Consider the following 12,994-nt stretch of genomic DNA (forward strand, 5'->3'; position numbering starts at 1 on the left):
CTTTCCAGGATCTGTTACCCTATCTGCTCCTCGATATCCCTGTTACTATTGGGCGGCCTATTTTTTTAAAAAACACACACACACAGTAGAGTTATTGACTCCTTCCTGTTCCTAACCTACACCCACAGAGATTCTGTAGAACAATCCCTCCATGGCGTCCACCTTTTCTGCAGCCATGACACTATCTCCGATCAACAGTGCCACACCCCCACCTCTTTTGCCTCCCTCCCTTCCTTTCTGAAACATCTAAAACCTGGCACTTGAAGTAACCATTCTTGTCCCTGAGCCATCCAAGTCTCTGTAATGGCCACCACATCATATCTCCAAGTATTGATCCACGCTGTAAGCTCATCCGCTTTGTTCACAACACTCCTTGCATTAAAATAGACACATCTCAAACCGTACATCTGAGTGCATCCCTTTTCTATCACCTGCCTATCCTCCCTCACACACTGTCTCCAAGCTTTCTCTATTTGTGAGCCAGCCGCCTTTTCCGCAGTTCAGTTCCCACCCCCCAACAATTCTTGTTTAAACTCTCCCCAGTAGCCTTAGCAAACCTCCCTGCCAGGACACTGGTCCCTCTGGGATTCAAGTGCATCCCGTCCTTTTTGTCTACGTCACACCTGCCCCAAAAGGTGTCCCAATGATCCAGAAATCTGAATCCCTGATCCCTGCTCCAATCCCCCAGCCACACATTTATACTCCACCTCATTCTATTCCTATTCTCACTGTCACCGTGGCATAGGCAGTAATCCCGAGATTACTACCTTTGCGGTCCTGCTTCTCAACTTCCTTCCTAACTCCCTATATTCTCCTTTCAGGACCTCTTCCCTTGTCCTACTTGTGTCATTGGTACCTATATGTACCACGACCTCTGGCTCCTCACCCCCCCCCCCCCAATTCAAGATATCGTGGACGCGATCTGAAACATCTCGGACACTGGCACTTGGGGGGGCAAACTACCATCCGAGTTTCTTTCCTGCGTCCCCTAACTATAAGAGTCCACTACCACCTTCCTCTTCCTTTCCCTACCCTTCTGAGCCACAGGTCCGGATCTGATGAAGACCTTTAGTTGGAAATGGAATGCACTGTTGAGGCAGATTCCTTCTTGAGGCAAAATCTAGAGAAGCACTTGTGTCCCGCAGGCATAGCTGGCTATGGACAACATATGGGTAAATGGTATCAGTGTAGATGGTTGGCATGGATGTCATGGTCTGAAGATTCTACTTCTGTGCTGTATGACTGATTCCATGCTCTCTGTAATGCTGTTTGTTAGCTGCATCATAATCATTCATTCATCCCATTTTTTTGCATGAGCTCCCTGCTCTTGTATTCAAAGTTTGTTAATAATGGAAGGTGTTTTGTAAGATGTCTTACTTTGCACCTTTATCATTTTGCCATGCTGCTATTGAAGTGTCTGTGGACGTGCACTCTTGAATCCTTCTGCTCCTATTTCTTTGACTTTCCTGAAATAAAAATGTCTGGAATGACTTGTTTTGCAATCTAGTATTGTTCCATTCAATGTCTTCCTTAAGGCTACATCCACACTATGCCGGATAAATCTGTAACCAAAACTTTTTCTCTTCATTTTTACCCTCCATCGAGACGAAAACAGCGTTTTTGTCCCCTGAAACCGGAGCTTTTCAGAAATGCTTTCCAGGGTGGGTATTTCTGAAAATGTTGCTCGGGCAGATCAGTGTGGACGGGGTAACTGGAGACTTTTGAAAATGCTGTCAGACGGCAGCACGCTATTTCATTGCTTTCTTGAATGCAACCTAACAATTTCAGAACAGACGGCAACGAGACTGAAGCCAGAAGAGTTAGAAATGTATTCACCAAATACTTTGACCCATAACTTACTGAATAAATAAGTATACTCACTTTGCCCTGTTTTCTGTCCTTACTGGTATGAAGGTGGTTTACCTATTTATGCAAGTACTTCTCTGACAATAGATGTGTAACAGCATTGTTTGGAAATACAAGATAACACTGATGCAGACATGTTTTATACGTTTAACAAGGGGCTTTATTAATGCAACAGAGTTAGTCAGTTTTTCAATGTTTGTTGTCAGCTGGGTCATACTGTCCGTGAACTCCCTGTCGGTTGCCTCCGTACGCTCCAGTATTTGTTTTTTTTTTACTTTTAAGTTCTCCTGCATGAAAGCCAACAGCTGTTCGTCGTTTTAAGTTTTTTTTTTAGTCTGTAACTACACAAACGCGCACTTTTACGGTGAGATTCGACACCAAACATGTCGCTTGTTTTCGAAAGATGTGTCCTGCGCACGCGCAGGAGGAGGAGATTCGCCGAAATCTCCCATTCATTGTGGATAGAAATTTTCAAAAACGCATAGTGTGGATGCCTATCATTTTTATGCAGAACTGGCGTTTTCAAAATTATCCGGTCAGGTGTGGATGTAGCCTAAATCTATAATCTTCACTTTTAATCACTACTGCTATTTTGTGTTCCTTGCAAATGTGTTAATTGTTTTCTTTTATAATTGATATGTGCTGCGAAAAGTAAGATGTAGCACTAAGCCCACAGAAACCCTTTGCAAACAGCCCTTTACAATTACTAAAGTACTCTGACAATTACCCGCTTATACCAATTGTTTTTGATTAAACCTGCCTCAGTGTGCAATGTGAGATCTTATCCAGGCTTATCTGTTGCAATGTAGGCCTCCTAGAGAAATTTTTAAAATTATGATGGGCAGGGAACTGGTGTAGAAAGCATGTGGGGCTGACATATGAGTAGGGTGGTGCAAGATGGGATGTGGGCAGCAAAGTTTTAGTGAAAGTTCGTTTGTAGAAAGCGGAATGCTGGCTGGAAAGGTATTAGAATTGGAGCATCAAAAATCCATATGCTATCAGACATTGAACTGTCTCACGCTGGAGATATGCAGAGTCCTGGTTATGACATGAGGTGGAACGTGACACCCTTCTCCCAGCTTCTGTTTCCAGGTTAGGGGGTGTAATTGTTGGAACATCTTCCTCAAGTTGTGAACCTGTGACTTGTTCAGTTGTAGAGGCCTTGTACAAGTTTCTTTTTCTTTATGAAGACCTGCAGGGTGGATTTTTCAGCAGCTGCAGGCATGTCAGATTTTCAGCTTGCTGCTTACTGAAGGCCCATAGGGATGAAACCATTGCTGTAACCTACGGGGAGGAACCCAGATTGAAGTTCGTGTATTCATTTTTGCCTGTGCTGGCTTCTGACCTTCCAACCTTTAGGTGGCTAATGTTTCAACTTGTCTAGTACAGGAAGCTGAGGAGATGACCAAGATGTTAGAAAAGGTGGTGGGGTGATACTGCTGCAGTTAATGGCATGAATGGACCCTAGAACTGGGTTTTGCCATAGGCAGCATCTGGGGTAGGAATCATCTAGATACCAAAGTGCATCAGAGATGAAGGAACCTGGCCACCTTGGGCAATTGGATATTTGAAAATAAGAACCTGAGTCCAGTATTGTTAACTTATTGATGGAGAGACTTTTGTGAATGTAGTGTCATGACCTCAGCCCCCTCCTTTGTGAGAATCGCAAGAGAGAGAGCCTTACGGTTTGGAATGTGGGCTGGCCGCTCAGCAAGACAAAAGCCTTGGACATAGCCATTGTCTTGGGAGACACCTTTGTGGAATAAGGAACTGGACTACGTGCAAACCCTCAGGGCAATGTGAGATGGGTGATGGGGGAAAGATTGCCTCACCCCCACCCTGATTGACATCTACAACCCTGCCAGTCCAGATAAAAGGTGGGCTGCCGAGGCGGGGCCTCAGACGCACCAAGGAGACACACGAAGAAGACACGATAGTGCTTCCCATCGGAGCGGGAAGCCATTCTGAAGGAAGCCACGTGCGTTAGATTCCGGATCGGGAGTCTGTGGCTGGACCCAAAAGGAAAAACCGCTTTAACTAACAGCAGGGATTTGCTTCGCAAGGACGACGGGCAAGTGTTCCTTTTCTCTCTCTCCAACACGTGAAATGCCAGTGGTTCCCGAAACGGGGAAGCCTGCAGACTTTGAGTGACTCTTATATTCCATTGGACTCAGTATCCCCTAGACAACGATAGAGCTCATTTTTGATTGATTATTACTACACCTGTGCTTTAGATTGAGTTTTGACGATGTATATGATCTGAATGTTTTGTATTAACCATACGTTTGTGCCCCTTTATAAATAAAACGTTTGAAAATAGTAGCACTAGGCTTCAGTGGACCTCTCTATCTTTGCTGGTAAGTCACCCGGTTACTGGGGAACGTAACAGTAGAGTGTTTAAAGCTATGCGAGTTTGCATTTCATGTGGTAATAAGTTGTGCTAAATAGGGTCAATCTGTGAACTCAGAACTAGGTGTCAATGAATTTCTGTGGGCTATCAGCAGCAGCAGAAATGTATTAAGCTGCTATCGGTGATCATGGGCCCAGAATATCCCTTGCTTTACCATTGGTATCGACCTAGGGAACTGACCCTGACAGCATAAAACACTTTTAATGAAAGGTTAGGCCTTCAGTGCAGCTGTGATTCTCTCTTCACAGATGCTTCCTGACAGCCTGTGTGTTTCCAGCAACTGTATTAACTTTTTTTTGGGTAATCATTTTGATATTTTGGATGCAACATTCTGTGTTTTATCTGATGGAACTGTAGATCAGTGAAAGAAAGAGGAAGATCCTATGGAAAAGAAACTCTCAGACTGGGGAAGAGAAAAATGTGTAAGTCATTTGGTGTTCCTTAGTGCTGTTTGAGAAGTTCTATTATGAGTGTAGAGGGAAAACGAAATAACTGGTAAAAATGTTTACTTTATTGAATGTGACAAAAGCAAAGGAGTAATTGTATATTATCTGCAACTCCAGATATTACAGTTGGCCCTCCTTATCCGCAGATTCTGTATGCACGGATTCAACCAACCGCGAATCGGGAAAACCCGGAAGTTCTCTCTCCAGCACTCGTTGCTTGAGCATGTACAGACTATTTTTTCTTGTCATTATTCCCTAAACAATACAACAACTATTTACATAGCATTTACATTGTATTAGGTATTATAAGTAATCTAGAAATGACTTAAAAGTACAGGCAGTCCCCGGGTTATGAATGAGTTCCACTCCTGAGTCCGTCTCAGGATTCAGATTTGAAGATTTGAATCAGATTTGAAGTTGGAACAGGTACATCCAATATTATTTAGCATCAGTTATTCAAACGTTTTTCTTAGTATATAGTACATATTTTACCTTTCTATGCATATAAAAAACACTTAAGAAACATACGTATTTCAATAATTTAACCACTGTGTTGCTTAGAAATAATTGTAGCTTTCATTGGGGCAGGGCCTTTCACATTCTCCATTAAAATTGTTCCGATCGTTGACCGACTGTAGCCTAATACTTTTCCAATGACCGATGGCATTTCACCTCTTTCCAATCGCTTTATTACTTCCACAATCGCGATCATGATTATTTTCGTGAACAGAAACACAGTGGATTCAGAGCTGCACTGCCAGGTCCTAATGTCCACCGCATAGAGCCATGTTAAGTAAAGTCTGGGGTTCCGCTGGTCCTAAAGACCACCGCACCGATACATGTTAAATAAGGGACTTGAGCATCTGCGAATTTTAGTATCCTCGGGGGGTCCCGGAACCAATCCCCTGTGGATAAGGAGTGCTGACTGTATTAGGTGTAAGGTATCTAGGTTTGAAAGGTGCTAAGTATATGCAAGTCTTTTACAGTCTAATGCAGGAAAATTAGCAGAAACTTTGTGATTTGCATGTGCTGTCAGTATAAACTACATAAAAGAAAATGGATTTGGATGAATGGGGAATGTTAAATCTGTACTTAGACAAGAAGAAAAACTGGAGAATTTCCAGTGTCTTCTGTTTACTTTTCATCTACTATTGACCATTTTGTCTTGAGCAATTACTGAATCCTTAACTACTAAATCTATTCTCTTCCCCACAGTACTTAGAGACCGTTAATATTTCTGAGTTGTATCAAAATATGATTTAAGTCCAATAAAAACACAATGCTGGCAGAACTCAGCAGGCCAGACAGCATCTATGGGAGGAGGTAGTGATGACGTTTTGGGCCGAAACCCTTCATCAGGATTTAAGTCCAGTTATTTTCACAGCAAAGTGAGGCGGTTTATTGGTGCCTAGGTTGGTGTTGTCACTTCTCTTTTAAACCTGTGTTAGGACTTTGCTGATTAGACCATGTTTGGTTCCATTCATAATTCCACTGCCAATAGTGTGACTGGATCATAATATCTAACTTTCCTTTCCTCCAGGTGATTGACATAAGTAGGGTGGCTTAGTGATGCAGCAGTTAGCTGTGTTTTCTCAGAGTTTTAGTGATCAGGTTTCCATTCTGACCTTCAACGTTGCCTTTGTAGAGTTTGAACATTCTCCAAATGCAAGGAACCAAGAAGTTGGCTCCGTGGAACCCCCACTGATAATGGCCTTCCAATAGCAAAGCCATAATCCCTTCATGTCACAAAGCCAATTATTGGATCCACATTCTCACTGTTTTCTAGGTATTCCAATTTCCTCTCATCATCCAAACTTCCAAAGCAAATGTCCCCAGCCTCAGCAACATCTAGCTTTCCATTCCATACAGTCAACTCTTGAATCTCATCTGCAGCTTTGTTGTTGTCTGACATAGAGCTGTAGATGGTTCTCAAATGGTGATCTGTTGAGTTTTGTATGCAGTTCTAGTATAATCTATCCCCCCAGCTCTCGTATTCTGTGCCCTGACGAAAGGAATGCTTTATATTTTATAACCACCTGAGCTGTTAATTTTCAAGGATCATTGGATATGCATTCGAAGGTCCCCTTTTCATCACAGCATTCAGTACCTTCCATTTATTGAATCTTCTCTGATTTGTTATACCTTCAGGTACAATACATAACACGGGGAGTTAAGTATAGGAGCAAAGAGGTCCTTCTGCAGTTGTACAGGGCCCTGGTGAGACCACACCTGGAGTATTGTGTGCAGTTTTGGTCTCCAAATTTGAGGAAGGACATTCTTGCTATTGAGGGAGTGCAGCGTAGGTTCACGAGGTTAATTCCTGGGATGGCGGGACTGTCATATCTTGAAAGATTGGAGCTACTGGGCTTGTATACACTGGAATTTAGAAGGATGAGAGGGGATCTGATTGAAACATATAAAATCATTAAGGGATTAGACGCGCTAGAGGCAGGAAACATTCTCCCAATGTTGGGGGAGTCCAGAACCAGAGGCCACAGTTTAAGAATAAGGGGTAGGCCATTTAGAATGGAGTTGAGGAAAAACTTTTTCACCCAGAGAGTTGTGGATCTATGGAATGCTCTGTCTCAGAAGGCAGTGGAGGCCAATTCTCTGGATACTTTCAAAAAAAGAGTTAAATAGAGCTCTTAAAGATAGTGGAGTCAAGGGATATGGAGAGAAGGCAGGAACAGGGTACTGATTGTGGATGATCAGCCATGACCACATTGAAGGGTGGTGCTGGCTCAAAGGGCCAAATGGCCTACTCCTGCATCTATTGTCTAATACCTCCCATTTTTCTGGATTAAATTCCATTTGCCATTGTTCAGATCATCAATATCCTGACAATTTAAAAACTTTTCTCCTGTCAACAATATGACCATTTTCCCTATATTATTTACTGGCCTCTTGATAATTACTCATTAAATTTACTCCCATTTGTCAATGTATCCCATAAAACACGAGCGGCCAAGTACTAAGCATGTGAAACCTCCCAGATAACAGTCTTCCATTGCAAAGGCTTTTCTTTTTCATGTCACTAAGGCAATTTTGGATTGACTTCAATATCAATCCTATTTTCATTTATTAGTTTATCACTAGAATCTTTGAGGTAACATCAAAATTCAAATTCATTATTGGAGTACATATATGTCACCACATACAACCCTGAGATTCTTTTTTTTTCTGTGGGCACGCTTAGCAAATCTATAGAATAATAACTGTAAACAGGATTAATGAACAACAAACTGTGCAAATGTAAATAAATAATGAGCATGAAATATCAAAATAAGAGCCCTTAAAGTGAGACCATTGGTGTGGGAACACTAGAAATAGAATCTGTATAGTTATCCCCTTTTGTTCAAGAGCCTGCTGGCTGAGGGGTAGTAACTGTTCATGAATCTGGTGGTGTGAGTCTTCATGCACTTGTACCTTCTGCCTGATGGCAGCAGCAAGAAAAGAGCACGGCCTGGGTGGGGAAGATTGTCGATGGATGCTGACTTTATACGGCAACTTTTCATGTAGATGTGCTCAATGGTTGGGATGGTTTTACCTGTGATGTGGGCCGAATCCATTATCTTTTGTAGGATTTTTTGCTCAAAGGCATTGGTATTCCCAAACCACATCAGGGTCTATGTTCACCTTTTCAAATTCTTCCAAGTGCACTAAATTACATGTGAGAACTATTGGTTAATTGTCAAATGATATTTGTGTTATCCTGTCTTTCTGCATCTTGGACACGAGGCCCACCTCTGAGGTCCCTAAGCAAAAGAGAATGTTGGGGACTTCTAATCATTTTAAGTTTTGATATTTTGAAGAATCTCTGAAAAGACTTGAAAAAAATCCATCTACTGGTGTTTCCCTAAACTCTGTTGTTACATTTTCATCTACTTTTCAGAAAAACTGCAGCAAGTAAGGGAAGGAGCAGAAGCAAGAAAGTAATGGTATGATGTAATTTGTACTGAGTTTGTGATGTTGAAATTATTGGTTTTTATTGTCAAATGTACCAACATAGAGTAAATTCTGTCCATGTTGTCCAGTCAGTTTATACCATGCCTAAGTACATTAGGTGTTTAATAAAGGCTTCTTGGCAAATGCTCTCCATTACAGGGCAATTGAATAGAGGAGCAGGGAGACCATATGAAGTATGAATCACTGATTAACATAGCTATCAAGCATGTAACCAGATTACAGGGAGCATGTGATATCAAGGAAAATAGAATGCTGAAAATAGTGTAGCAGTAACAGATAAGTGCAGTTTGTTAACCTACTGTTGTAGACAACTGTGGCTTATTGTATCATGGTCTTCCCAAAAGTTGAGATCATCTTTCCTATGCAGTTTGCAGATGTGATGTATTACATAGCTATTTCATGAATGCAGAGGCAGTAAATCTGTACATTTAATTTTTTTAGAAAATGACAAAGGGTTAAGTGCTAACTGTTGAATCTTGCTGAAAATTTTAGGAAAAGTTTTGTAGAGTTCCACATTTGCTTATTGAAATTGTCTAATTTGATGTTTTCTTCAACTGAAAGACATGCAGAGGCAGGAATGGAACATGGGAGAATTTTAATCCATAAAATGATGGGAATAGAGGCATATTTGGATGAAGTTTGAGCTACTATTTACACTATTTTGTTAAACTAATGCATGTTTACCTCTGTGCTTTGGTCATCAGTTTGTAACAAGTTGGTGTTTGTAGTCAGATTCTGAGTTTAAGATTTGTCTATTGACTATGATAGTATGATGTTGTGGATATAATATGAAACTTTTTTTTTTACTGGTTGTCTCTAGAGATGCAGCTCATTAGCCCCTCACTAACGGCCACCGGACTCAGCTGTGAGAAAACCACAATGCTCACCAAACCCATGAGGGTGGGATGTCTTGCCCATCCAAGCTCTGATTTGTGTGAATGCTGTGTAATTTCCTGCTCCCATGCAATTCCCCGTCGGCAAGAAATAACAGACAATAGGCAAGAAATTACTAAGGAAGTGTATTTAAGAATGTTGACGTAACCAAACAGTTCTTAAAGAAGTGGGGGGGGGGGGAATAAAAGGACCCATCATAATTACAGTCCAATGTGCACATAAGTTGGAGCTCATCTTGAAGTTGTCTTTAACTCGCACGCTGGACTCTTGGTCTGCATGAAAGCACACCACCTTCTGAATGTTGCTCGAAATCTATCTCAAACAAATGGGCTTTCCCACGGAAGAATTGGTCCTTCCTCCCTAAAACCATTCATCTCAATAAATCTCCATGTGCATCAGGGACCACATCCTCAGCCATCTTTTCTCCTATTCTCTCTTAGCTCCTACCAAAAAGACCTCGACCCACCCAGGTAACGTCTGTTGCAAAAATCTCTCTGCCCAGAATTCTCTAGAACCTGCTCTAATTCCACCATTTTGATTGGCTGGCACCACATTCCTAAGTTGAACAACAGAGCCCCTTATCTTAGCTCAAACTTAAACAGGCTGAAAACAGAACAGACCGCTCTTGTGGAACTGCTGAAATGAAATGCCTGCAGCGTAGCAGTAACAATCTTAACCAGGGTGTAGCAAGTGGATACAGCATACATCCCATTTTATTTGGGAACTCAAGGCCACAGTGTGTAGGAAGTTTTGCCAGTTACTTGATAAGACCATATGTGTAGAATTCTGCCATTTGGCAAAATTTGCTCCATTGAGTCTGCTTTGCCATTCCATCATGACTGATTTGCTTTCCCTCCCAACCTCAGCCTTTCCCTGTTACCTTTGACACCCTTACTAATCAGCCTCCATAACTACCTGTGGTGATGAATTACAGATTCATTACCCTCTGGCTAATGAAATTCCTGACTTGAGCTCTGGAGCTTAAGAAATAATTGATGTGACTTTTGTGAAAATGGAATGTTACCTTGAGTGTGTGTGGTCAGGAGCTTGGGGAATAAGTGCCAGGGAAGGAAGATTCAGTTAATATGGGTATCTCCCAATCCAGTGGTACTTGATAATTGGTCCTAGTGTGAATGCCAGAGGTCTTGAGTAATGATCCAAATACAAGTTCAAATCCTGTTCATATTAATGGAAAATTTCAAAGTACATTTTCTTCTTACTGACAGCCACAAAACAAAGAAATCCAATAGAACTCATTAAAAAGACTGTCAAACACCCAATGTGCAGGGAAAAAAAGCCATACAAACAATAAAAGTAAGCAAATAACAAAGAACTGAAATTCATGAAAGTGAGTCCACAGCCATGAAGACAGTCACAGCTGATTGAGGAACCTGTTAGCTGCAGGCCTCAGCCTCAGTTCAGTGCAGAGATGAGTAAACCTCGAGCATTGAACTGAACTGTCCCTCTCCTCTGGCCCCGACACCAAAATTTTCAATCTGGACCAGCGTTTAAATAGGCCAAACAGCGGGTCATTCCTTAGTCTGGGACCCAGGTCCTGCCACATCAATATGCCTTTAGGTCTGGGCCCCACCGCCTCGATTTGGCCCATAACCAACCTTTTCAATCTGGCCTGACATGTAAATTGGTCAAATGTAGGCTTGTTCCTTGTTAGTGAGGCTGGGCCCCACTGCCTTGGATACATCTCACCTCAGATCTGCCACCTCCAATTGGCTCCAAGCACACTCCAGCAATAGCCAAACATTTACTTGTTCCCTGTTGTTAAGTCTGGGTTCTGCTGCTTTGATTCAACCAAAACACACTATGCTGCAACCGTTCTATACCTTTGGGACTTCAGTTCACAATGCAAAAATGCCAGGTTGTATAAGCAGTTCAAAAGCTGAGCTCTGAAAGGGAAGTTACAGGCTACTGATTGCAGTGAACATTTCCTAGAACAAGTGTGATAAAGTAATCAGTAGTTTTGTTTGCTGCCAGTAAGTCATTACTGTGTTCCACTGGTGCCATCTTAAACTGGAAGAAAATTTAATTTAAATTGAATAAATAAATAAAACCTAATGCCTTGTATCTTGCAAAACAAAATCAATAAATCAGTTTTTCTAATAGCCTAAAGAAATGAAAGTCTATCATTACTGCACTACCTCAGGCCCAAAGTAATGTGCTAACATACAAATGCACTCAACTAAACAAAAATTGATCTAGCAATGTGTTGTTCCACCAAATTGATAATGCATGGCATGGTGAAAATGAGGCTAAAGGGACCATGACATTGAATTAATTCAGACCAAGCCACGCCCAATTTCTCCTCTGATAAGAAACTACATCTGACCTGTGTGGCTGGTCCATCTGAGTTTGTCAATCATGACAGCCTGAAATTGAAGATGATTGTATTGGAGATGGTAATATCTTTGAATGTCAAAGTTAGGTGATTAGACTGTCATTGGAGATCCAATTTCTGGCATTGGAGTAGAAACTAAGAGTGAATTGCCACTTCCCACCCCAATCTCGCCTTGTCCTTGTTACATGCAGGTATGGACTGCTTCATCTTTTGAGGAGTTGAACATTATGCAAGCATCTGTTATGACCTACTGATGAAAAGAAGGTTGTAGCTGTAAGTGGTTATGGCCTTGAGGAACCCTTACAGTGCTTTACTGAGCCTGGAATGATAAACCTTCAACCTGCACAACAATTTTTTGTGCAAGGTGTTATTCCACTAGAGTGTTTATTTTCCCCTTGAAACCTATTGATTTTAGTTTACTAAAGTGTCGTGATAGAAAGGGAAGTCGCTGACTCTAGCATTCAACTCTTTTGATTAAGTTGGGACCAAGGCTGTGAATCTGGATCAGAGTGAAACCCAAAATGGATATCAGTGGGTGGGTTTATGGGTAAGTGTTGTATAAGGCCATTGTCAAGGACAGCTTCTATCATGTTGATGCTTTTAAGTAGACAGTGCCATAATTTTGGACAGGATTTGTACATTTCTGAATAGGATCAACCCAAGTAATCTCCCACATAGTTTGTTTGAATGGATGCATGTATTGGAACTATACTGCAATAACTCAGTTTATTCTGGAGTGCATGTTTTCAGTACAAGAACTTGGATGTTTCTTGATCCCATAACCTTTGCTTTATCAAGAGGTCTCAGTTCTTAATATCACAAGGGATGATTTGAATTGAATTTGTGATGGTGAGGATTTTGATGGTGGAAATGGGATGAAGGAGATAGTGGAGGATATCTATTTGGCACTACTGGCTGTTTGTAAATACTTCACCCTCAGCAGTAATATGCTGTGCTTGTCATCTTTGAGGGTATGGATATTCTTGGAGCTTCCTCCAATTATCCATTGAAGAATAGTTTCTATTTCTATTTATTCTCGATTTTAAATTCCTCCATTGT

General features: G+C 41.4%; 1 protein-coding gene across 1 annotated transcript in view; it reads left to right on the top strand.

The window, feature by feature from the left end:
* The window catches only part of LOC140714006 (synaptonemal complex protein 2-like), a 63,262-nt gene that overhangs the window by 22,498 nt on the left and 27,770 nt on the right, over positions 1-12,994 (top strand). Inside the window, exons 6-7 of the mRNA XM_073024679.1 lie at positions 4,634-4,698; positions 8,615-8,660. Coding sequence (XP_072880780.1) covers positions 4,634-4,698; positions 8,615-8,660 — 111 coding nt within the window. The remainder of the gene's footprint in view (positions 1-4,633; positions 4,699-8,614; positions 8,661-12,994) is intronic.

This window comes from Hemitrygon akajei, chromosome 20 (assembly GCF_048418815.1).
Source record: "Hemitrygon akajei chromosome 20, sHemAka1.3, whole genome shotgun sequence".
Lineage (NCBI taxonomy): Eukaryota > Metazoa > Chordata > Chondrichthyes > Myliobatiformes > Dasyatidae > Hemitrygon > Hemitrygon akajei.